We start from the raw sequence: 26,526 nt of genomic DNA, 5'->3' as shown, positions 1-26,526 counted from the left end.
GGTACACACCTTTATTCCCAGCACTTGGGAGGTAGAGGCCGGTGAATCTCTGTGAATCTGAGGCCAGCCTGGTCTACAGAGCTAGTTCCAGAACAGTGAGGGATGCAGGGGAAAAAAAAAACCTGTCTAGAAAATCCAAAAATAAATTAATAAAATAAAATAATAACAAAGGCAGTGAGGGCTGGTGTGGGTGATGTGTCCTGTCAGGATTACACCAGGGCTCATCCCTGTAGTCCATGAAACGGTAGAAGGAGAAAATGAATCTCACAAAGTTGTGCTCTGACCTCCACATGTGAGCCTTGGTATGCTTCCCATAATAATAAACGTACAGGGAAAAAGTATAGGGTTAAGGATGTAGCCCAGCCAGTGGCGTGCTTGCTCAGCATAGCCAAAGCCCTGGCTTCCATCCTAAGTACCACAGGCAAGGTGCTGCATGCATGCCTATAGTCTCAGCACTTGAGAGGTAGAGACGGGAAGATCAGGAGTTTAGGGTCATCCTCCATTACATAGAGACTTCCAACCTAGCCTGGGCTACATAAGACCCTGTCTCAAAAAAAAAAGTATAAATAAAATATGAATGAGCGATTGTAACAGTTTGCAAACACACAGAGATTAAAAAGTAAATGAGAGTCTTGCTTGTAAGTTATGTTGTTGGGCGTGAGGGGGAGCACACTTGTGTAAACTCTAGTACAGAAGAAGTACACCCATGTAAACTCTAGTACAGAGGAGTTTAGGCTGGAAGATTATGAGCTTGAAGCCAGCCTAGACTCTGTCTCAAACAGAACAAAAAAAAAGAAAAAGAAAAAAGAAAAAAGAAAAAGAAAAATCTAGAACATTTTATAAAACATGTCATCATTACTTTAAAATTCAGCAATAAAAACATTACATTGTCAGTAAAATATACATTAGTGTTAAAAAAAACAATTTTAAAAAAGAGGAATGATAAAAATTGTGTTACCTGTGATGGAAGGGAAATGAAGAAAAGGGGGGCCCCAAAGAGACATTAGTGAATAAAGCTTGCACTGACATAATTTTGAGCCCCAAAGCCTATATTCCAGATGGCGAGAGCCAACACCTGAAAGCTGTCTTCTTACTTCCACAGTGCCACGTGTGTGCATGTGCAGGCACATAGGCACATAAACAGATGGATTTTTTTTTGTTTTTTGTTTTTGTTTTTTTTTTTTTTGGTTTTTCGAGGCAGGGTTTCTCTTTGTAGCCCTAGCTGTCCTGGAACTCACTCTGTAGACCAGACTGGCCTCGAACTCAGAAATCTGCCTGCCTCTGCCTCCCAAGTGCTGGGATTAAAGGCGTGCGCCACCACCGCCCGGCCTAGACCAGCCTGTTCTATAACAAGAGTTCCAGGCCAGTCTGTGCCATCTGGTCTCAATAGATATATTTTTAAAAAGAAAAGAAAGAGAAAGAGAAAGAAAGAGGAAGAAAGAGACAAAAAGAAAGAAAGAAGGAAGGAAGGAAAAAGAAAGAAAGAAAGAAAGAAAGAAAGAAAGAAAGAAAGAAAGAAAGAAAGAAAGGAGAAAGGAAGGAAGGGAGGGAGGAAGGAAGGAAGAAGAGGAAGTACATGTCAGCAGTCAGCAGGGACGAAAATATTGATGTTATAAATCTTGAGATGGGAAGTATCTTTGTTTGTTTTGGTTTTGGTTTTGATACTTATAAATCTCATATTAAAAACAAAACAAAACAAAAAACAAAGCCAGAGTTGGGGGTAGTTGTTCATGCCTGTAATCTTTACACTTAAGGGCAGGACAAGCAGCCCAAGTTAGAAGTGAGCCAGGTCTACACTCCAAGTTCCAGACCAGCTATGGCGACATAGTCTTAAGAAACAAAAGCAAAACAGAAAAAGCCAAGTATGTGTCTATGATCCCAGAACTAATGAGGCAAAGGCAGGAGTGAAGGGGTCAGCCTGGGGTACATAAGTAGACCTATCTGGGATAAAATAAAATAGAAAAACTCAAAAGCAAAGGGACAGTAGAAGAGTATCTATCGCTGCGTGAGCTAGAAGGCAGAGGGCAAGCAGCAGTTTTGAAGGTCAGAGCTGCAGAGTGGCTGCGTGGCCATGAAAGTGCTTGCTCTGTAAGTGGGAGGACCAGAAACTCAGATTCCAGCAACCAGCCAGGCATAGACGGCATGCACATGTGCACATACCTGCATATGCACATGTGCGCGCGCGCGCGCGCGCGCACACACACACACACACACACACACACACAGAGTAAATTCCTTTACAGTGTGAAAAGGTCAATTGTGTAATGAGATTGTACTTATAGTTGTCTGTCTGCAGCCCCTGTCCAGCCCTAGTGAATCAGAATTTTGGTCCGCAGGCTCTGGAGGAGTACCACAAGAAAAACAAAGAAAAACAAGAACCCCAAATACGGAGGCAAAGAGAATATTAAGGAGAGGCCTTAAAGATCAGATGTGTGAGGGAAGGGACATAATAAGCAGAGGGAAGGAGCATCAGGGGAAAGGTGAGAGAAGAAATCACAATACTAAAAGGAGATAAGTCATATGAGAGGGGAAAGAGGGTCTGGGCAAAAAAAGGAAGATAATCAGAAGAGAAAAACCATTTCCCAAAGTCACGTTGTGCCTGCCATGTTATGTGCCAGCCTCTGGGTCGGACAGCCTAATGGGTTTCTTCTAATAACTGCAACTGTAAGACAGTTTTATTTCTGATATTGAGAAAGAGGAGATGGATCTACCAGCAGCGAAGGGAGGAAGATCTAGGAGTTGAGTGTCTGCTCTTTCTATATTCTCACTTAAAAGGATGTCAGGAGAGAAACCCTTCAGAGGTGAGTGGTGAAAAATAGGAAATGGAATAAGATGGGGTTCTGTTACTTTCCTGAAAGTCTGAACACAAGAACTCTTCCTCTCAGCCTTTCCTTCACACCTGAGAGACTCTAACAGTAAGGGTCAGATTAAGGCTGCTGGGTAGCTGGGGTATGAGTAATAGCCGGGTCCTCTCTATATCCAGCTTCCCAGGCCCCTCCTTTATTGCTGGGGATTAAAATACACACACACACACACACACACACACACACACACACACACACACACACACACCTGTGATATACAGTGACCACAGCACTCTCTTTTTTGGGTTGGTTTTTTTGTTTTGTTTTGTTTTTTGTTTTTCCAGACAGGGTTTCTCTGTGTAGTCCTGGCTGTCCTGGAACTCACTCTGTAGTGTACATAGGCACATAAACAGATGGATGGTTTTTTGTTTTGTTTTGTTTTGTTTTTTTGGTTTTTCGAGGCAGGGTTTCTCTGTGTAGTCCTGGCTGTCCTGGAACTCACTCTGTAGACCAGGCTGGCCTCGAACTCAGAAATCCAACTCAGAAATCCGCCTGCCTCTGCCTCCCAAGTGCTGGGATTAAAGGCGTGCGCCACCACCGCCAGGTGGACCACAGCACTCTCTTACACTCTAGGCTCTGTATCCTTACTCAATTGCTATTCCTATTAAAATCGTGTTAGAGAGCTACTGTGTCTTTCAGGGTGCCAGATGCCTAGTTTATTCCCACAAATAATAAGTGCAGTTCTAACTCTGGGAACTGTACGGCCCACAGAAAGAAGTGATCATAGCCCCCAGAGGGATAGAGGACTTATAAGGGGGAGAGGACAGAGATACCCACACCAATATAGAGAGACAAACATAGAAATGAAGAAACAATGTTACAGAAAGAGACAGAGGCAGACTACCAAGCGTCCGGGACAGCGCATACAGACAGGGAAGCAGACAGAGGGCCACAGAAGATAGATTCAGACGGGCTCAGATGGAGCCCGAGCCAGGTCCGGGCACAGAGAGACTCAGCAGCTGATGGAACAGAAGAGTACAGAGAGGTTGCTGGCAGGGGAGGATCAGGAGGGGGAGCCAGGCATGGCCTGGCTGGGGTCTATCTGTCATACCCGGTGGAAGGGTTGGCCACTCTGCTGCTCCTGCCCCTGCTGCTGCTTCTGCTGAGATCCAAGAGGGGTGCCCAATTCCTCGAGGCTCTGTAGAAAGGGGGCTTCCTGGGAGCCTGGACATTCCGATGACTGCAGTCTCCTCCTGAAACACACATTGCCACCACAACCCTTATAGCCAGTAGTCAGTGATGGGCACCAGGAACGAACAGTTCCTCAGCCCAGCCCTGTTGTTTGCCACCCACCCCCCACCCCCAGCCCAGCCCTTCCTGTTAGCCTAGGCACAACTCAGACCCAAACTACGCTCGACACTGGCATAGTTGGCTTCGGACAAGAGCGGCCCCTGCTGGTACAAAGGCAGTACTACCCTCCAGAAAGGATGGAGGGGCAGGGCAAGCTGAAGACTCCTTGTTTGGTGTCAGGTGACAACATCTTTCACTCAGCTACGGGAAAGCCGGCGCTCCATCCCTCTGCACCTGAGGCACAGAATTAATGTGGTGACAATAAGACACCCCGGAGAAACTAGGCAGACGTCACAGAAGACACTCAAACTGTAGGCAGACGTCACAAAGGACACTCAAGCCAGCCTTGTGGGAAGGTATTGCTGTTTTCCCAGTTCCCACAAAACCAGCTTTGGGACAAAGTTCCAGGAGCATCTCCCTCACTCAGCAACACCCACCTCCCGCTGCCGCCCCTTTCGGTCCATGTTCATGCCCAAGAGCTGAAGAATGTTGGACCATTCACCAGAGGTAAGGGCATGTCTAAGAAGACCATACCTTCGTCAAGAGACTACCCTTGGTGGTAGCAGGGGCCTTGGACTCACATTGGACTCACGTGACCAATCCCCTCCCCCGACCTTCTCTTTTTTAACTTCCTCTATTTGGGGGAAGTGGTCAGGGATTTTCCAGGAGATAGGGAAGACACGGGTCCTTCTCCCCAAGCCTGCGGAGACTGTGCAGACCTGTGAGTGAGGGCAGCCGTCCCCAGCCAAGCAGGGTGGCCTGTCCCTGTCATCTCAGTACTTGAGATAGGCCAGCCTGGGCTACCTGAAGCTCTGTCTCAAAAATAAACGAAAACCAACTAACAAACTAATAAACATAAAACTCCTGCTCCGTCCTTCTCAAGCTTCACCACAGGCTGTGATTCTCCAGGAGAGATTTCCACTCCTGTCATTCCTTGGAGATCCTTGTCTCTCCAGAGAGATCGGTGGCAGGGTGAGGGTGGAGCAAAGACACCAGCATGTGCCTTCCCAGATACTTTCTCCAAGGTCTAGAGATGGGCAAAGGAGGGTCAGGAGGTACCCTGGGGACTCACCTGCTTACTTGGTCCTGGAACTCCTTGCCAGGCCCCCAACTGTGTCTTTTGAGGGAGTCACTAGTGTGGCTACGGGCACGGAAAGCCCTGGACCTTCTAAGGAGTGAAGTGTGGAAGCCATTGCTGTAATCCTCCTGGTTTTCCTCCCTCCCCTCCACGTCCTCCAGCTGCTCTCTGGATTCAACAGCAGCTGGGCAGCACTGAGGGAGGTCGTGGGGCACTGAGTCTTCACCTATGAAGGACTCCCCTGGGCCCGATCTGTTCATGGAAGGTCCACGGAAACAGCTCTGAATCAAGAAAAAAGAGAAGGTGAGCAGAGTTCTAGAACCTTGGAGGCTGGCACGGTGCTACAGGCCTATAATTCTCATCCTTCAGGAGGTTCAGGGGGATGGCTTCAAGGTGGGGTCAAGCTAGGCCCTGAATTGGGGTCAGGCTAGGCTAGTTTATATGTTGTTTCATATTAGCTTGTGCTAAGAGTGAGTGAGACCATGTCTTTTACTTGTTTTTTAAGCTTTATTTATTTTATGTATATGAGTGTTCTGTTTTCATGCATACCAGAATATGGAATCAAATTCCATTATAGATGGTTGTGAGCCACCAGGTCATTGCTGGGAATTGAACTCACGACCTCTGGGAGAGCAGCCAGTGCTCTTAACCACTGAGCTGTCTCCCCAGCCCAAGGCCCTGTCTTAAAAAAAAAAAGAAAAAAAACTGGACATGGGTGGCACATACTTTTAATCTCAACACTCAAATGGCAGAGGCAGGCTCATTTTTGTGAGTTTGAGGCTAGCCTGGTCTATGTAGCAAATTCTAGTGAGATCCTACCCCACCCCTGAAAGAAAGGAAGAAAGGAAGAAAGAGAGAGAGAAATTAAGAAAGAGAGAGAGAGAGAGAGAGAGAGAGAGAGAGAGAGAGAGAGAGAGAGAAGAGCGAGCCTGGATAGGGAGGCTTCCACAGCCAGGCTGCTGAGTGTCTCCTGTCCTTCACTTGCAATGGCAGAGTCAGAGAATGCCTGCCTCAGGGTCATGAGGTCTGCTGCATGCAGGGTCACCTATAGAACTTGGCCTTTCTAGCTCTTAATACAGCATTCTTTCCAGTGAAGAGAGCCTGGCTGTGAGTGGTGTCACATGTCTGCAATCTCAGCACTTAGGAGGCAGACGGAAAATCCAGAGTTCAAGGCCACTGTGCTCACTAAAGCAAGTTGGAAGCCAGGTTAACAGTGAAAGCCATGCTAAGAAAAGAAGATACTGCAGATATTGAGTCTGTCCTTAGGTGTTTGTGTGTGTGTGTGTGTCTGTGTGTGTGTGTGTCTGTGTGTGTGTCTATGTGTGTGTGTCTGTGTCTATGTGTGTGTCTGTGTGTGTGTCTATGTGTCTGTGTCTGTGTGTGTGTCTGTGTCTATGTGTGTGTGTCTGTGTCTATGTGTGTGTCTGTGTGTGTGTCTATGTGTCTGTGTCTGTGTGTGTGTCTGTGTCTATGTGTGTGTGTGTCTGTGTCTATGTGTCTGTGTGTGTGTGTGTGTGTGTGTGTGTGTGTGTGTGTGAGCATGTGCTCGCATAACTATCAAATGCTACAAGAGAAAATTTTTCAAGTCTTTGGCCAGGATGAGTAAGGAAGTGCACACGTTTAGATCCAGCACTCAGGAGGCAGAGGCAAACCTCTGGCGTTCAAGATCTACATAGTAAGTTCCAGGACAGACAAAACAAAAAATCAAAACCAACAACAGCAAAAAACCCTTTTGTCTACCAATGAGTCAGCACATATTACTAACTGAGAGTCTCTAGAAAACAAAACAGGAGGAGCAGGTTAACTTTGAGGGGGGCTAGAGTCTAGCCAACGGAAGGGAAAAACTTCTAGGTTGGTAAGGTAATAGGGAAAAGGGCCTATGTAGGCCTGGTGAGGTGGCTTAGTGGGTAAAGGCATTTGTCTACAAGCCTGACACCCTGAGTTCAATGCCTGCATCCTACAGTGGAAGGAGGAGACAGACTCCCGAAAGTCACCTCCACACTGTGGGATGGGTAGGTAAACAAGTGGGCTCATTTATTATTTATGCATGTGGGTGCTTGAGGAGGTCAGAGGGCGCCTTCCAGGAGTTGGCTCTCTCTTTGTTCTCTTCTTTGCTCCCTCCCACCTTCCCCTGACTGCTTTCCTCAGGAAATGGCTCAAGGGACAGGGAAGCAGGCACTGAGGTCACATCAAGTCATATCTCTGTTTCCGGTGACACACATAGGAGATCTGAAACAAGCGCTTGAAATGAAGTAACAGGGAGGAAAAACAATAAGATGTCCCTTGACTTATCTTCCTGACCCCTTAACTGCCCTGGACTGTCTCCACCTCTCCTCTGGTGACTTCCCTGAGTAAGCTGCTTACCACTAACTGTGGGTACTAGCAGGAGGACTTTAGGTATGTGCAGCAGGGGGCACTGTAGCTCAACACCAACCCCATGCTTTTTCTTCAGCTATAACTGTGGTTTAATTAGGTTTGCAAGCACAACCTTCCTAAGGTTGAATGATCTTGGGCTTCTGCTCCTGCCTTTATCTCCTCCCCCTCCTTCTCTCCCTCCCCCTTCTTCCTCTGCCTCTTCCTCTTCCTCCTCCTCCTCTTTTTTCTTTTTTTCTTTTTTGTTTTTTTGTTTTTCAAGACAGGGTTTCTCTGTGTAGCCCTGGCTGTCCTGGAACTCACTCTGTAGACCAGGCTAGCCTTGAACTCAGAAATCCACCTGCCTCTGCCTCCCAAGTGCTGGGATTAAAGGCATTTAACATCATCTCCCAACTAGTTGTTATTGTTGTGACCATTATTATTATTACCATTATTTTATATGTATGGTTATTCTGCCTGCCTACATGTTCCCCTCAGAAGCTAGAAGATATCAGATCCCCCTAAATCTAGATTTATATATGGTTATAAGCCACCATGAGGGTGCTGAGAATCAAATGTGGGCCTCCAGTAAGGGCACCCAGTGCTCTCAATCACAGTTATCCAGCCTCTTATTTTCTAAAACAATGTCTCCCTATAGCACAGGCTGTTCTGGAACTTGCTAGGTAGACCAGAATGACCTCAAACACAGAGATCTACTTGCCTTTGCCTCCTGAGAGCTGAAATTAAAGGGTATGTCTCTGTAACTGACCTTTTTAAAAAAATGTATCATATGTAAATGATGTTTTGTCAGCATGTACATCTGTACACCAAAAGATCACATGAGATCCCATGAGACTGAAGTTCTAGATGGTTGTGAACCACCTCTCTAGTTTCTCCTGGCTTATTTTTATTTATTTCTTCTTCTTCATCATCATCATCATCATCATCATCATCATCATCATTATTATTTTGGGAGGTGTGGAGTCAGAAGGGCACACTGTTGAGTCAGTTCTCTCTCCCACCTTTCCATGGGTCCCCAGCGGTCAAGTCTCCAGGCTTGTTTATCAGGTGCCTTTACCCATAAAGCCATCTTGCTAGCCTTTTTTATTTTTAACATTTATTTCTGTATGTGTGTGCACACATGTGCCATGGAGCACACGTAGAGGTCAGAGGACAGCTCGCAGGAATTGTTTCTCCCCTCCTGTCTTGTGGGTCGTGGGGACTGAACCCACATGTTGGCTTTGCAGCAAGTGCCTCCACTCCTACTAAGTGATCTCAGTGGCCCTGTCTTTATTTTTAAATTGTATTTTGATGATTTTGTGTCTATGTCCGTATGAGAGGGGAAGAGACCATGCAAGGGGGTGCGTGACACAGTACACATGTGGAGGTCAGAGGACTCTTGTGGTTTTGGGACTGATTCTCTTCCACCATGTGGGAGCTCAGGTCACTAGGCTTGGCAGTGAGACCTTGTGGGGGGGGTACCCCACTGCTCCTCGTCTTTTAAAGAAATATTTACTTATTTCTATTTTGCTCATATGACTTTCGCCTGCATATATGGATGTGCCACACGTGTAGTGAGTCTGGAGGCCAGAAGAGAGTACTGGAGTCCATGAAACTTGAATTGTAGGTGGATGCAAACTACTGTGTGAGGTGAAACCTGAACCTGTGCAGGATCCGCAAGTGTTCTAAACGCTGCAGCCCGGCCCCAGCTGCCCTCAGGCCCACCTCATCTTTTTTAAATTGTTGAAAAAAAATTGAAAAGAAGACATTGAAGTTGGGCCTTGTATGTGCTTGTATCCCCAGCACTTGGCAGGCTAAGAGGAGAAGACTGCCACTAGCTCCTGGTCAGCCTGGGCTACTGCAGTGATGAATATCTCCAAAAGACAGACAGACGGGCTGCAGAGCTAACTCGGTATCTAAGAGAATTCACTGCTCTTGCAAAGGATCTAGTTCTCTTTCTAGTTCACAACTGTTTGTAACTCTAGTTCCAGGAGGTCTGATACCCTCTTTAGGCCTCTGCAGGCACCAGTTATGTACATGGTACATTGGCATATATTCAGGAAAAGCACTCATACACACAAAATAAGAATAAATAAAACCTCAAAAACATTTTAAAAACAAGCAACAAAAATAAAAAGTGGACAGATCCTGAGGAACAACATTTGGGTTGACCTCTGGCCTCCATACACACATATATAGACATACACACAGGAATGCATATGTACACACACACATGCATGCACAAAAATTCAGGGTCAGCTACAGTGAGTTTGAGACTACTGTGGTATGTATAGGACTATATACATTTTTTTCATAAAATTTAAATTTCAATACTCAAAGGTTTTTAACATGCTCACTCATTTGCATATTGTCAGCAAAGTTGATTGTTATGACAGAGACCATATGGCTCACAAGCCTAAAATATTTTTTTGTGTGTTTCCTCATAGAAAAAGCTTTAAGATCTGCTATATACCAATCAAGCATTCCGCAATGGTTTTGGGGAGGAGACACTGATAACCCCAACATATCCACTTCCTAAACATCACCCAGAGCCCACAGATGAAGTCAACTTGGGGGTGTCCAGCGACCAGACATTTTCCTCTCTCTTTCACCCCGGGATTTGTCAGCATCCCAGAGCATCAGTGGCTTCCTGAAAGTCACATAAGCAGTTGACTGGAGGTGGTGGGATTGCAAAGCTGACCCATCACACTGTGGAGCCTGTATTGCTTTCTGAAACCAGAACACAAGCTCCTGAAGAGAGCAAGTGAAGTTGCTCACCTCCCACCCGACTTCAGAACCAAACAATCAGGGCCAAGGAGGTTGGCTCAGTGGGTAGACCTCACTGCCGAGAACCCATCCCCAGGACCCACACTGTGGCTCTCAACCATTTACAACTCTAATTCCAGGGGATATGACACTCTCTTCTGAACATCTCAGGCACAAGGCTCAGGTGCAAGTGGCTCACGTATGGATATGCAGACAAAACATCCATACACATGCTAATAAATAAATAAATAAATAAATAAATAAATAAATAAATGCTGGGTAGGTCTGGTGGTGCTTGCCTTTAATCCCAGCACTTAGGACCCAGAGGCAGGCAGATCTCTGTGAGTTCCAGGACAGGCAGGACTATGAAGTGAGACCCTGCCTAAAAAACAAAAACAAAGCAAAAACAAATAAAAACTTAAAAATCTGAATAAAGTATTGTCAGGCAGGCCCTGGTTCTGCTAGCTGACAGTCCCAGGAGAGGGCCTACTGATAGCTACCACCAGCAAGGATTACAGTAAATTCTTCAGAAACCAATTTGTTTGTTTGTTTGTTTGTTTGTTTGTTTGTTTGAGACAAGGTCTCCCTATGTGGCCTTGACTGGCCTCAGACTGGTCTGAAGATGATTTTGAACTTGTATGCCTCCTGCGAGTCGGAACTGCAGGTAAGCAGCTGTGTGTCATGCCTGGTGTATGTGGTGCTGGAGATTGAAATTTGGGGTTTTGGGCTGGTGAGATGGCTCAGTGGTTAAGAGCACTGACTGCTCTTCCAGAGGTCATGAGTTCAAATCCCAGCAACCACATGGTGGCTCACAACCATCTGTAATGAGATCTGATGCCCTCTTCTGGTGTGTCTGAGGACAGTGACAGTGTACTTACATATAATAAATAAATAAATAGTTTAAAAAAAAAAATTTGGGGTTTTGATAGGCTAGGCCAGTACTGTATCCACTGAGCTACATTCCCCAGCCCCTGAAGCCTGGAAGGTTTCCTGTGTCTGGCTCTGGGATTCTGAATCTCCATGGTGGAGGGACAATGATGGAGAAAACCTAGAAAATCCAGGCAATAAAGACTGAGGAAAGCCAGGCGGTGGTGGCGCACGCCTTTAATCCCAGCACTTGGGAGGAGGGTGGGTAGGTAAATCTGTGTGAATTTGAGGCCAGACCTATCTACATAGAAAAATGGAGGCCAGCCAAGGCCACATACATCTGATCAGTCGGAGAAAAAATCCGGCTCTACAGAAAATTTTTAATGGTTCAAAATTTAGCCTCCGTTTCTTCTCTCATAAAAAGTAAACCAAGAGGGCTTGTGAGACGGCTCAGCAGGGAAGAGCTATCTGTCACCAAGCCAGAGGATCTGAATTTAGTCTCAGGACTCACATTGCAGGACAGAACTGACCTCCACAAGTGTGCCATGGTATCTCCACATCTCTCTCTAATACAAAGGCAAACCATTGGCTGGCTACTTTTTGTCAATTGACACAAGCCAGAGGAACCTCAACTGAGAAAATGTCTCTAAAGATTGATTGGCCTGTGGGGCATTTTCTTGATTAATGATTAATTTGAGTGGGTCCAGCCCACTAGCTGAAAAGCAGAGTGAGCAAGCTTCAGAGAGCAAGCTGTGTTTTCTCTTGGCCTTGCTTCAGTTCCTGCCCTGTCTTCTCTACAGGATGTATTCACTGTACACTGTAAGATGAACCCTTTCTCCCCAGGTTGCTTATAGCTATGGTTTTATCCCAACAACGGAAGCCCTAAGACAAGCATGAGTCCAACAGTAAGAAGCAGGGTCAGAACAGAGCTGCTTTTAGCGTCAGGAAGACCCCAGTACTGTATTTCCTTTCTGACCCTGTACATGGGACCACTCATCTATAGTAGGAACATTCTGTCTTCCCAGTCAGCTTGCCTTGGCTGAGTACTGGTGTTCTGCATTGCTTTCTTTCTCTCACTTTCCTGCCAATGCTAGAGAAGAGAACAGTACAATTCCCAAAACGCAAAATGCAAAAAGAAAAAGAAGAGGCTGGAGAGATGGCTCGAAGCTAAACATCACTGACTGCTCTTCCAGAGGTCCTGAGTTCAATTCCCAGCAGCCACATAGTGGCTCACAACCATCTGTAATGGGATCTTATGCCGTCTTCTGGTGCACTAAAGACAGTAACAGAGTATTTACATATATAAAATAAACAATCAGCTATGTACCAGCACACCCTGGTCACAGTTGAAAGCAGTCAACACTCAACAAAATAAAATAAGAGGAGGAAGAGGGGGAAAGGGTAGAGAAGATCCATTCATCTGGCAACCAGTATTGTGTACTGTAACGTACACTAAGGGTGAAGCACAGAGACAAGAACCCAGAAGAATACTGCATCAATGCAAAGATGGCCAGATGCTTGTGTGGCCAAAACCCATTTACCTAGATCAGATTCTGTGGTGAGTCTGAACAGGCATTCCCCTGCAGTTGTGGCCCACAGAGCAGTTATTGCCTTTACTGTTAGGAAATCCCAGAAGTTCCAAGCTGGTAAGTCAAGCGTCCCCAGACCCTAATCCAACCACACCCTCCTCTAAGTCAGTGGCAGGCCTCTCAACACCACCCCACCCTCTCCTCTGTGACACTCAAAGGTTCACACACCAGTCCGGAATTTTGCTGTTTCTAAAGGTGATCCTCAGCCTTGCTTTGCTTGTTTGCAAACTGAATTTAAGGATTCTGCTTTCCTTCCCACTGTACCCCCACCCCCACCCCATGACTGTATGCTTCTCTATAGGAGCCCTGGGTTCTATAGTTCAGTCAGCAAGGTGTAGGATAAGGAAGCAAAGACCTGTCAAACACAGCCAATCCTCGTCTCTCCGCCAGTTTCTCAGCAGGCACTGTGGTATCTGTGCCAAAAGGGTGGGGCAAGAGAAGGTCTGAGGTTCAGAGGGACCTCTAAGGAGACTTTGGCCAGGGTGACACAGGAAATTAACCTGGCAGATCCCAGGAAATGTTAAAGTAGGTAGGGTGGGTAAGCCCTAAGAGGACAGAGAGACAGTCTAGACTCCGGAAGCTTGGCTTTAGGAGCAGACAACTGGTCCTGAGATGGTTTTGTGGCTCTTGGGCTCAAGCGCTAGGCTTTATGCACGTAGCTTCATGACAAAACTGCACCCTTAACAGCCACGCCTCCACCCTCTTTTCCCTTTAAAGTTACTTTATTAAATCATAAATGTGAACTTACAATTTTTATTAGCTTACAGAAAATTAGATTTCATTATGGTAGTTCTCAAACAAAATGTGATCTGGTTGTCTATCCTTTCCCACCCTTAAAAATTAAGGGAAAAGTCATGTCATTACACCATAATCCTTGGTAATTCCTTTTCAAAACTACAAAAGAAAAATCTTATAAAGGCTTGTGATATCTCATAACTAACTCCCTGGGATAAAGGAAATACTTCCAGACACAAGAGGAGCTGGGGCAGTTGTACCTCCAGGTTCCCAGATCCTGTGACCATCCTTGGTGTCCTGATTGTAGGGAACATTGTCGGGGCTGGGCGTGATTGTGCACACCTTTAGTCCCAATACCCTGGAGGAATCTCTCTGAATTTGAAGCCAGCCTGGTCTACATAGTGAGTTCTAGGACAGTGGAAATAACAGAGAGACCCTGTTTCAAAAAGCGGGGGGTGGGGGTGGGGCTGGAGAAAGAAGTCAGTGGTTAAGAGCACTGGCTGCTTTTTCAGAGGATGAAGGTTCAATTCCCAGCCCCACATGGAAACTCACAACTGTCTCTAACTCCAACTTCAGATGATTCAAAACTCTTACACAGATATACATGCAGGCAAAACACGGTGCACATGAAATAGAAGTAAATGAATTTTTTAAAAAGAAAAGAAAAAGAAACGTAGCCCCAGGTGGGTTATAGTTCAGTTGTGGAACACTAGCCTAGTTCAGTGAGGGAGCACTCATGCAGTTTACAGAGGTGTGGGTTCTAGTCCCAGCACCACAGGATAATCATAATAGCAAGGCTTTGTTTTGCTTTTGCTCTTAATGACAACACCACAGAGCTGAATGTCAAATGAACTTGACTTTGAAACCTAGTCCTACAACTTACATCTTAATTGACATTTAAACTTTGTATTTAATATAAGGATTGAGTATGTTAACCTTACAAGATTCTAAAGATATATATACATATATATGTATATATATAATTTTTCAACATTTGATACACACATTGTGTTAATTAATCATTGGCCATTATTGTGATTACTTATTTTCCTATTTGCATATGCACACACATATACACATATGTGCACACAAACACATATAATGTATATAACGCATAGCGTGTATATACAGACACACATAATGCCCCCTAATCAGAAATAGGAAGCGAAAGTAAGATGTTGGTGAGAAACCTGTAAGTTCTCTTGCTACTTCCTGGGTGCCGAGGAGCTCCTGGACATCCCTGCTTCCTGAGAAATGTACATTATCAAGCAAGAACCCAGGAAAGGGAAGAAGAGACTCACCAGACCTGGGAGAGGTCCCGAGGGTGAGAAACCTGTTCTTGCCCTCAGCTGGTGACTTCAATATGGGCGCAAGTCCTGCTTCAGGCAGCCCCTCTAAAGGTCTATCCAGGCACCTCAGTGGGGGTACCTCTCTCTTGGTCTCTCTACAGGAACTGTTCATGGTCCAGAAGTTTGCATAGGGGCCAGGGGGCACTCATTCCAATCCTGACCAGCTGCCTCTTCAACTGCTTAAGCCCTTCCCTTCCCCACCCTACTTCAAACACCTTAGACAGTTCTGTGGCCAGGCCTTTAACCCTGTTGGTGCCACCGCCCTGCTCTAAGTGTTCCCTGAACAAAGGCTAGCCAAGGGCTCAGTCTCCCATGGAAACAGGTGTGGGAAACCAGGCTGGGGTCCCCCTGAGGGGAGAGGATGTAGGACCCTGACAACTAGGGAACTTTTAGCTTCCCTCTAACAGGAGACAGGGGGAAGCTGGGGAGGGGAAAGGGGAACATCATCCCAGGACAAGGGTCACAGCTAGAGACCTACTTCCCCCAGGTCAGCAGGGTCCTCTGTCCTCTCTCATATTAGGCGTAAAAACTGTGTTTTGGTCCCTTTAAGAGGCAGGTTACAGTTGTGCGTGGGAGGAGAGGTTGTATTTACTTGTGATGCAAGTGCACAGGAAGAGAGATTACAGGCAACTCCAGGTGAGGAGGGCCCTAGCTCTGACAGCAGCAGGGTGACCAGCAACTCAGTCAACATGCCAACGCATGGCATGGCTTGTTTTGGTTACCAGGCAGCAGGATATTTGACCAGCTCCTCCACCCTTTCCTTGGTAACAGCTGAGGGGGTGTGGACTCAACCCTTGCCTCTTCCTCCAGGGCAGAGGGCAGCTTGGCACAGCTTGGACTTCCTGAGATAACAGGGAGCGTGCCTCTCTTAAGGATCCTGTGGCTACTGGAAAGGGCTCATTGGGAGGTTTGCTGTCTCTGACAACTAGTGATTTACAGTGCCTTGGACAAGTTACTAAGTGTTTCATCCCTCGTTTTTAAAGTGGGGCAGCAAACGGGAAGTGTGGATTGGTAGCAGTCTCTTAGTATGTTGTGGGTCACAACAGCACTCTGTGACAAGGCCAACTTGGAGTATCTAGTGAGTTCAGACTAGTTTTGAGATTCTTGTCTCAAAAACAGTAAGTAAAAATAAATACGCTAGACTGCCATCTGCTGGTGATCTTTGGATAAGGCAATTTATGTTGTCCTTCATGACCTATTGAATAAAGCAAACAAATTGTCTTATGGTCCGATATCCTTTGTTCTGAAGTCCTTGCTGTGGGTAAGGGGAAAGGCAGCTGATTCCAGAAGGAACAATGCATCCTCCCCTACATGCCCCAACCAAATATGAGAAAGGGACAGTGATTTGCTTTTTCCTGAGATTACAGGAGAAATGCTTGTTGGGGGGAGTCTATGGAAATCCATGATCTGGATGAGGATGCAAACTCCAAGACGGGGATTGTCAGAGGTCAACACTGAGTGGCCATCTAGGGGTGGGGCTGGGATGGGAACTCTGCTGTGTGGTCAGTGTTACTCTCCATGCTCCAGATATGCATTCCAGGGAGAGTAACTTGCTGTCTCTCCACCGACCTATCCTTCCTGAATGGTAAGCCCTCCTACTCCCACTTTCTTCAGGTCTGAAGGCCTAGATGTGAAGGGAGCAGAAATGGAAACAGCTGGCTCCCTCTGGTACCAAGCTGAGTGGAGACGGGATGCTGCCGGGATGCTGCCACGATGCTGTGGGAGGGCTAGAGGGCTGGTCTGCAGAAGGCAGAAGAGACCTAGCACCTGCTGGCTTTGAAGTGGTTATCTATCATTTTAGAGTGGAGCCTCCATTTGGGCACCCAATCTTCAGGGCAATGAGGTGGTTGCTCACTGTTCTTCTCTCACAGATAGGCATACGACCTGATTCAGGGTTCACACTCTCCAGTGTGTGTGTGTGTGTGTGTGTGTGTGTGTGTGTGTGTGTGTGTATGAGAGAGAGGGGTGTGTGTGTGTGTGTCAAGGAACAATGTTGGCAGGCATCCTATCTGATTGCCTGAAGGTGACAAGGGCCTTGCTGAAGCCAACTATTTCAGCTAAGCCTGTCTACAGAGTTCAGGAGTGCTTACATTCTCCACAGCCACTGCTGAAGGGAGGCTCAAATTCCTTCCTGACTCCAAGGCAGCTGATTTCTTGAGAGATGAAGTATCTAGTTTGGCCTCTTTTCAAAGTACCCATGACATCCACTGCCTATCATCTGTGAGCTCCCGTTTCATCTCCTCTCCCACCAGTAATAGTTCATACAACAATGATCTGTGCAAGGAAAAGGAGAGAGAGTGCCCCTGCCTTCTAGAAGAGACCACCCAGAGTGAACACCAAAAAAGAACAGCTTGGTGTCACCTGCCCAAGTCCATCCTGTTGTGGGCAGGAGAGCCCTCCTCCGGTGACTTAACTCTGTTAACTCCAGGAGAAAGCACACATGGGAAACAGGGCTTCCCTCTCTGAAAAGGAAGGGTTCAGTAGTAGACAAGCTCCTCTCTATCAAGTGCACTCCCCCCTTGACACACCCCTTACTCCTGCTCAGGGTCCCAGTCTGAGCATTCCCAGGTTCCCACCGGAACATGATGAAGAGAGCAGTCATCTTTCTTGCTTTCTGACCTGGCTGGTGCTGGGTTGTCCAAGCTGCAGGGCCTGAAGGAAGGATGTGATCTGCCTGAGGGCCACCCCATTTGGAGCTTCCCGTTGTCTCCAAGTCCTTTTCATCTTTCAGGGACCCAGAGACTCCCAGGGCTGGGTAAAGGAAAGGTTAAACCGGTTAGGCAGGGGAGCCGAGGAGGGGAAACTTTGTAGCAGAAACAAAGCCAGTGTTTGTTGGGTTTCCCTCCTGCCTGGGAGGCCGGTCTCAGACCACGGCATTCCTGCGTTGGACAGAGTCAGTTTACAGTGGCTTCTCCACTCTGTAAAAGCCGAAGCTGCTTTTCCCACTGGTTACTAGAGGATCCAACGTAGCAGGAAACCCAGCACTTCTTCCTGGCCTGAAAATAAAATGTTGGCTCAGGCCTTTAATCTCAGCACTCAAGAGGCAGAGGCAGGTGGATCTCTGTGAGCCTGAGGCCAGCCTGGTCCAAGAAGGGAGTTTCAAGACAGCCAGAGCTATGCAATAAAGAGACCCCATCTCAAAACAAAAAAATAAATTCAAACTCAACAGATGCCATTTCCTTTAATAGCTTTTATTTATAGGTGTGTATGAGGGTGTCTGCAGAGGTCAGGGTGTTGGATCCACTATCCCTTGAGTTAAAGGCCACCTGACATAGATGCTTGTTCCTGATTTGGGGTCCTCTGCGAGAGCAGTATGTGCTTTTGCTGCTGAGCTGCCTCTTCAGCCCCAAAGAGATGCTATTTAGTTTTACAAAACTTAAGTATATGAGGTTTTTTTCCTGCATCTATGTCTGTGTATCAATTGAGTACCTGGTACTAGCAGAGTCCAAGAGAGCACTGGACCCCTTGGAACCAGAGTTAGAGGTTGTGAGCCACCATGTGGATGCTGGGAACAGAACCCAAGTCCAACAGAACAGCTAGTGCTCTTAACCACTGACCCAGCTCTCCATTCCTAAAAACCACCACTTAAGACCAGTGGTTCTCAACCTTCCTAATGCTGAGGCCCTTTAATACAGTACTTTATGTTGTGGTGACTCCCAACCATAAGGTTATTTTTCATTGCTACTTCATAACTGCAATTTTGCCACTGTTATGAATTATAATGTAAATATGTGATATCTGACCTCTGTGAAAGGGTCCTTTAGTCCCCAGGTTGAGAACCACTGACTTAAGACTAGTGGTGGCGCACGCCTTTAATCCCAGCACTCGGGAGGCAGAGGCAGGCGGATTTCTGAGTTCGAGGCCAGCCTGGTCTACAGAGTGAGTTCCAGGACAGCCAGGACTACACAAAGAAACCCTGTCTCGAAAAAACAAAACAACAAAACAAAACAAAAAAAGAAACAGGCCTAAGAACCACTTTCTAGAAAGGCCAGTAATTGATCAGGACCATCTCCAGCTATGGAGAGAAGGCTTAAGGGACTCTGTGGTAATGGAACAGAAAGACAACCACAGGGGTTCAGAAGGAATCAGGCACATCTCTGGGAATAGACCACACTCCAAGGCCAAGAAAGCCAACTGGCTAGCCCTGGAACTGGAGCTTCAAGACCTGGGCTTCAAAAATGACCTGTCTGGCCGGGCGGTGGTGGCGCACGCCTTTAATCCCAGCACTCGGGAGGCAGAGGCAGGCGGATTTCTGAGTTCAAGGCTAGCCTGGTCTACAGAGTGAGTTCCAGGACAGCCAGGACTACACAGAGAAACCCTGTCTCGAAAAAACAAAAAACAAAAAAACAAAAAAACAAAAAAAAATGACCTGTCTGTTTATACAAGACAAACACATGGGTATGGTATTTGTTTTTATTAGAAAATACATTTGGTAAGTGCCCCTAATCCAGGCAGAGCCTGTATAGCCCCCATAATCTTCTACCCTCTTGAGAGGAGCTACCAGGGGATAGGGGTGTCAGACAGTGTCCAAAGGGCCCCTCCTGGACCCCCAAGAGTTCACATTGATAATAATATACCAACAGCACCTTGTAGGCCCCTCAAGCCCCGAAGCTGTGGCTAAAGGTGGTCCTGTCTGTATGGCTTCAGTGACAGCAGGGGGCCCTCTTGAACCTCCAGGCCTGCCTTGAGTTCCAGGTAAGATTCAGGACAAAATAGCCACAGGTCAAGGGCCAAGAGAACACGTTTGACACCCTCTGGAGTCTAGAAAACACCTGGTTTCTTGGGAGAGAAGGGCCGAGGAAACTGCATTCAGTTCTTCTTAGGTTTGGGAGTGTCGTATTTCCTCTTGCTGGAATACCACAGGAGCAGAGGGATGCCAATGGAGGGCAAGGTCATGACCCCAAAGGCTGCCCAGTCCAGCTGTGGAGGAAAACAAGGGCTTGAGTCTGAGTAGAGATGTAGGAGAGAAAAGGAAGGAGGGAATGGTCCGATGGGAAGGGAGCAGCAGGGCCCAGAATGTAAGCAGGACTTTGCCAGCCTCTCCCTTCAGACAAACTGGCTCTCTACAACTAGTCTCCTTTTCAAGTATGCGGCCAAAGCCTCACCTCACCCAAATTCTAGACAGTGTTTGAGAAGGGGGATGACCTCGGGCTGTCTCCTTCACACTTCACCTTGCTCGCCTTCCAGCCTCATCAAACACTTGTCATTCCTGGCTCACACTAGGCCAGGGTCAATCTGAGCTGCTCAAAGCCTGCCCTTCCTCAGCTTCTCTTTGGCTGGCTAACTCCTCTCCAGACTCAGAGACTGGACAGGTGGTGCTGACTACAGCTCCGCCAGGCGCAGTGTAAAGCCTGACTGACCACTGCGCTGCCCCTTCAACGCTTCACTGAGTCCCTTATGCCATCAGGGGAATTTTATTGCTCCTGCGTCTCTGTAGCCAAGCGGGCTGCAAACTGACTAAGTGGTTGATGAGGAGCTCCTCGTGCCCCTGCCTTCACTTCCCAAGCAGTGCTGGGATCGAACCCAGGGCTGAGCATTTGGGGCAAGCACTCTAGCAACCGAGCTACATCCTCAGCCTCCAGGTCATCTGATGAGGACGGATTATGTTTTATTTGGAGGTCTGGATGAAATACATTCCCTCATTCAGTGTTTAGTCAGCTCTGAAAAACCATCTCCAAGCTCCAGCTGGACGCGGTGGTATGCAACACTCAACTATCCCAAAACCTGGTGACCCTCACGCAATCTATTAGGGCCTCCAAGTGACAGAACTCTAAGTCAGGACTCTCTCTTCTACAGGCTGAGCAGAGGGAAAGTCCAGAGTTTTGGTATTGGCTATTATGAGCTCATTGACAAAAATCTGGGCATGGTTATATCAGGAATCTGTCTAAAACTGTGAGTCTTTGCCTGCCTGCCTCTCTCCCCTGAAACCAAAAAAAAAAAAAAAAAAAAATAGGACAAGAGGGCTGGAAAGAGGTTAAGAGCACAGACTGCTCTGCCAGAGGTCCTGAGTTCAATTCCCAGCAACCACATGGTGGCTCACAACCATCTGTAATGGGGTCTGATGCCTCTTCTGGTGTGTTTGTAGACAGCTACGGTGTACTCATATACTCATATACATAGAAAATAATCTTTGGGGGGGGAAGCAAGAACAAACGCATCAGTGTTCCACGGGAGGAGGAGACAATGCTAGACATGCTTACGAAATGGGGGGAGAATCTCCTGTCAAACTCCCGCTGAGCGAGGATTCCTCCTTGTCCAGGGGCACTAGTGGAGCCAATCTGGAGAAGAAAAACAAAGGTGTTAAGGCAAGCTTCAAAGTCACCTCATTTGAGAACAGGCTGTTCCATGTCTAAGCATCAGAGGTAGTTACCAACACACACAGGCAAGCGTGTTTAGAGGACAGAGCTGTAGCTCAAGTGGCAGAGTCCCTGCATAGCACACATGAGGCCTGGGCTTTATCATCAGTATTGGGAAAAGAAAATAAAAAAGCAAAAGCTGCTGAGGGACAGAGAGATGGCTCCCCCCACCCCTAACTCCAGTTCTAGGGAATCCAGCCTGATCTACAGGGTAAGTTCTAGGATGGCCAGAGCTACAGAGAGACACTCTATCTTAAAATACCAAAAATAAATAAAAATTTAAAAATTAGAGAGATGATTCCCTTTAGCATTTAGGAGCCAGGGGAGCTGAAATCTCACATAGTGGGGCTCACCACACAGTGGGTGTCTGTTAAACAGCTCAGGACAGCTACACAACTAAATGCAAAACTCCTCCACAATCATTTACTCATTCCTCACGAGAAAACACCCTTTTCTACTTCACAGGGCTGACCAAGGCTCAGCTGAAGTACTAAGAAGTATCCAGAATATGTTAAAAGCACCACCCAAATGTACATTACCAGAGGAGGGCCCGGGCCAGTCCACATTCCTTTGTTTTAAAGAGGGGACAAGAGTTTGGAGCTCATTGCAAACAACTCCATTCTCAGGTGGAGTGAGCCTTTGACTTTTGTGTGTTAACCCGAGTACCAGTATTGTTGGGCATGGTAGCTCACACTGGTAATCACTTGGGTGACTGAGGCAGGAAGATCCCGAGTTCAAGGCCAGCCTCATTCATACATTGGGAGTTTAAGAAAGGCCAGCACGTGCTACAGGGAAATCTGTCTCAATCTAAGCTTAAAAAAAAAAAAAAAAAAAGTAATCAGCTAATTAATTAATTAAAAATAAAGCTGAGTCTCGAAAAACCAAAAAAAAAAAAAAAAAAAAAAAAAAAAAAAACCTGAGTGCAGTGATGGTGTGGTCACAGCTGAATGAGGTCACACTTGTAACCTCAGCACTGGTAAGGCAGAGGCAAGGGACTGTTCAGACACATTCCAGACTAAAGGGAGAGCAAGGGATGAAGGGAAGAGAAGCTATGGCCTCCCTCCCACAGGTTCTGAAAGTTTACGATTGGAACCAGAATTCCTTAGGACCACTCCAGGGATATAGTCAACCTGTCTTAGCAACTGTTGTGGACATTTTTCTGCCAGAGTTTTAAGGAGAGACAGCCAGGGATCAGATGCCTACTGGCGTCTATGGGCATCCAACATGCAAATGTGGACACACACACACACACACACACACACACACACACACACGATCGCATACAAAAAACAACCCATACATTTTGAAAAGAAATTAGGGAGATTTTAAGGAAACTGGAGCCCCACTCGGCTCTAGGTTTGGACAACTTACCACAACAGGCCCATCCTCCTGAGCCAGGTAAGTAATCGTGGCAGAAGTGAAGTTGAAGTAGCCAGCTTTGAGAGGACGCAGGACCACTGTGTGGGAGACATTGCTAGCACTGGCCCAAGGGTTAAGGAAGAATAAAAGATGACGGAGGCCTAGTGTGGTGGTGTAGTCATTTAATCCCAGCACCCAGGAGGCAGGGGCAGGCAGATTCTGTGAGTTCCAGGACACTCAGGACTACACAGAAACCCTGTTGTGGAAACACAATGAAACAAAGCAGTAACAACCTTTCCATCCCGTTTATGCCTACCATATGCACTCTTCAAAATTTAGCATATGGCACAATATACTAATAATACATATTATGCTGGGAGCAGACCTGGGTCCTCTGAGAGAGCAGCAAGTGCTCTGAACTGCTGAGCCACCTCTCTAAAGATACACAAACACATTGGGGTCAGTCCTGTGCGCTGTGTATTCAGCTGAGTTCTGGGGCCCCAGTCCAGACTGCAACCAGATCTTGGGGTACTGTATTAAACTGTGTTCTGTAAGAATGCTCCCTAAAATCCCTGATTGGCTAATAAAAAGCTAGATAGAGCCTGTGACTGAGGAGAGAGAGGAAGGTGGAACTTGAGATGGAGTAGGGGAGCTCAGGTAGGGACCACAAGGGGGAAGACTAGTGACATGTCCCCATGAGGCAGGATGAACCATGAACACGTGGCAAGAGAAGGTGAGCAAGACTCAGCTGGCAAGTGATTGGGCATTTATATGGTTATTACTTTCCTAGCCAGGTTAGAATAGTTCAGAACCTGCTCAGTACCATGCCAGTAGCTTGTAAATAAAATACCAAGTCTTTATTCGGGAGCTAAACAGAAAAGAGTGGGGTAGAGACACACACACACACACACACACGAAAAGTAATACAATACACGTTTTTAAACAGCTTAGAAAATCTTTCATTATTTCTTTTCTCTATCTGTGTCTGTGTGTGTGTGTGTGTGTGTGTGTGTGTGTGTGTGTGTGTGTTGGGACAAGGTTTCCCTGTGCAAGCCTGGTTGTCCTGGAACTTAATCTGTGGACCAAACTGGCCTGAACTCATAGACATCCATCTGCCTACCTCCCAATTGCTGGGATTAAAGGTATGTGCCACCAGCCTGGCATATTTTCTTTTTTTGAGCCGGGGTCTCACTGTGTATAGCTGGCTGGCAGACCAGGCTGGTTCTTTATCTAGAGTGCTGGGATTAAAGATGTGCACCATCATGCCTGGTAAGATTTTACTTATTTATATTTGCATTTCTGTGTGTGTTCCATGGGTCTGTGTGCATGTGCACATGATGTTAGTGCCTAGGCATGTTGGCCAAGGACCCTGGAGTCCTTGGAGTGGACTTACAGATGGCTGTGAGATGTCTGCCAAGAGTGTTGGGAATAAGCCTTGTGTCTTCTGTAAAAACCCAAGTGCTCTTACCCACAGAAAATTCACCCCAGTCCACAACAGAAGTTCTTAAAAATATAGTACACAGGAAAAAAAAAAAAAAAAAAAGGCAACAAAGATACACAGAGAATATTTACCCTCATCAGAAAAATGTAAACATGTAGCTGGAGAGACAGCTCGGGGGTTTAAGAACACTTCCTACTCTTTGGAGTTTGGTGCTGAGCATCCACATAGGACAGAACCTTCTGTAATCACAGCTCCAAAACATCTGATGTCTTCTTGCCTAGACAGACAGACAGACAGACAGACACACACACACACAAACACACGCAGAAAATTTAAGTATGCTTAAATATACAAAGCAGGGAGGGAGGACTAGTCATGTAATTCAATAGTTAAAAAATAACTGACACAGTACAGTGGTGGCACACTCCTTTGATCCTAGTGCTTGGGAGACAGAGGCAGGTGGATCTGAGTTTGAGGCCAGCCTGGTCTACACAGCAAGTTTCAGGACAGCCTGGACTACGCAGGAAAATCCTGTCTTGAAAAACCAAAATAGTAACAATAATAAAAAATAATAGCTTTCAAACCAGAAAGTAGACACTCACTAAGAGGAGAGGCTAACATGTTACCCAGAGTCTTCATGGTGACATCAATCTGTTCTGAAAGCACCTCTTACCCAATGTGTGTGAATACCTACATCTGTCTCTAGCAGTGCAAAGAAACAAAGCACATTCAATATCCATTTGTGGCCACAGATATCTTAACCAATGTCTGTATCTCCCTAATGGAGCTTGGGGAGATACAGACAGCCTTATGGCCTGAAGGAAGGCACACTCAATAGCTGACACCTCTTTCCACACTCCCAGTCCGTTTGCAGCACCCTTGCTGTTTTCCAGGCAAAGTCTCCCTTCCAGCCCTCATCACCTATAAAAAAAAGGATACGGGGCAATTCGGTCCCATTTGACATTGAGCATACCAGAGACAATGCCGAAGTCTTCGGGAGGGAAGGAATCGTCAGACAATTCCACATCTAATGCAGCACTGGAAAGCAGAGAAAATAAAAAGAGTGAGGGACATAAAACTAAGAGAGCTAACCAGAAAATCTACCTGCTGGTCAAAAGACACCCCCACAGTAACTTGGGTCTGTTCTGAAGAATTCAGATAAGGCCTGGATTCTGTTACTCAGAAACACCAAAGTATTCAAATATCCAGAAGTGAATGTGCCCAAAGCTATTCCTGCTCTAATTTCTAGATAGATAAAAATGGGAAAGAAATATAAAAGGAAAGAACAGCAAGAAAAGAGGCAGTGCCAGAAACAGGCGCTGTCTGTGACTTTGAGGCCAGTCTGGTCTAAGGGCAGATTCTAGGACAGCCAGGGCTACAAGAAGAAACTGTCTTGAAAAACAACAAACAAACAAACAAGTGATCCACAGTGAATGAAGAAAGCTGGGAGTCTGCACCCGAGGTAAGAGGACAGATGAACATTCTGTGTCTGCATTTCCTTTTTCACAAGATAAATTTATTCCTGCCTTTGAAAGACTTCCAGGACCCCAAAGTGGGATCCCAAGTTTCTTGTCGTTCACCTAAGGATGCCTTCACTTTCAAAAAGCGCCCCGACAAAGATAAGCATATATATATATATATATATATATATATATATATATATATATATATAAATTTTCTCACTCACTCACTCACTGCGCTCGATGCTGGAAGACTTCAAAAGAGAATTCACTCCCCAACAAATGTTCTCTAAGTCCACGTGAAAGCTCAGACTTCAGAAAGGGGCTGCTAACACTAGGCCGTTACCTGGAGCCGACATTGTAGATGTTATATTGCAGGGTCAGGTCCCTCCCTTCCACAGCGTATCTGTTGAGCAGTGATTTGGAGGCCAAAAGCCTGGCTCCTTCTTCTGCTTGACTGACAGATAACAGAGCCAACACCGCAACCACCAGCAGCCTCATCTTTGAAAAGAAGAGCAATGTGAGCAATGGACCCAAGCATGGAAAACACTGCCAACCAGGCAGCCTGTACAGCGCCACACTCTAGCCCCGCCGCCACGTTGGCAGCCGCCGGCCCCAAAAAACCGCCCAAGCCACAGCAGTGCGCACCACGCTGCCGGTCACGGGGACCCCCAGCGCTCCCGCGACTCCCAGACTCACCGTGAGTACCCCAAACGCCACCCCGGGCCACAGACAACCGGAAAATAACGTCAGCCTCCAAAAGACCGGAAACGGATCTGGCCGGAAACTCTGATGTCCCTTCCAGTACCTTGTGGATGTTGTAGTTCTGGAACAAGCCCCACCTTCCCCTTTGTGGCCGCTGCTACCCCAAAGGAGTGAGTTACCCAAAGTCCTTGACTCTTTTCTGTGTGTCCTCCAATCTCTTCTCTTTACTACATCATCCCCCATGGGGGGAAAAAAATCCTCTATTTAAGTAAACTAAAATGAAATAAACTTTATAGGCACAATTTTAAAGCTCAA

At 46.5% G+C, this 26,526-nt stretch overlaps 2 protein-coding genes across 4 annotated transcripts in view; both read right to left on the bottom strand.

Annotated features, from left to right (window-relative positions):
• Arhgef2 (Rho/Rac guanine nucleotide exchange factor 2) overlaps positions 1-14,982 on the bottom strand; it is a 50,239-nt gene extending 35,257 nt beyond the window's left edge. For 2 of the 3 annotated variants that reach the window (XM_076932705.1, XM_034499487.2), the window contains exons 1-3: positions 14,843-14,982; positions 5,227-5,513; positions 3,916-4,057 (exon numbers count right to left, since the gene is read on the bottom strand). In XM_076932705.1, the coding sequence (XP_076788820.1) occupies positions 3,916-4,057; positions 5,227-5,492 (408 nt within the window). In that variant the 5' untranslated portion in view covers positions 5,493-5,513; positions 14,843-14,982. Of the gene's footprint in view, positions 1-3,915; positions 4,058-4,279; positions 4,407-5,226; positions 5,514-14,842 lie in introns of those variants that run through there. The other variant, XM_034499486.2, reaches the window with a different exon arrangement.
• A 4,307-nt stretch (positions 14,983-19,289) lies between these two features.
• Ssr2 (signal sequence receptor subunit 2) lies at positions 19,290-26,306 on the bottom strand. Its single transcript, XM_034501473.2, has 6 exons — positions 26,206-26,306; positions 25,853-26,007; positions 24,986-25,084; positions 22,618-22,726; positions 21,091-21,168; positions 19,290-19,810 (listed from the first exon to the last, which is right to left on the bottom strand). The coding sequence occupies exons 2-6, from the start codon at positions 26,005-26,007 to the stop codon at positions 19,700-19,702; spliced, it is 552 nt and encodes a 183-aa protein (XP_034357364.1). The 5' UTR covers positions 26,206-26,306; the 3' UTR covers positions 19,290-19,699.
• Positions 26,307-26,526: the final 220 nt, after the last annotated feature.

This window comes from Arvicanthis niloticus, chromosome 4, assembly GCF_011762505.2.
Source record: "Arvicanthis niloticus isolate mArvNil1 chromosome 4, mArvNil1.pat.X, whole genome shotgun sequence".
Taxonomy (NCBI): domain Eukaryota; kingdom Metazoa; phylum Chordata; class Mammalia; order Rodentia; family Muridae; genus Arvicanthis; species Arvicanthis niloticus.
This window is presented reverse-complemented; position numbering and strand designations above follow the sequence as displayed.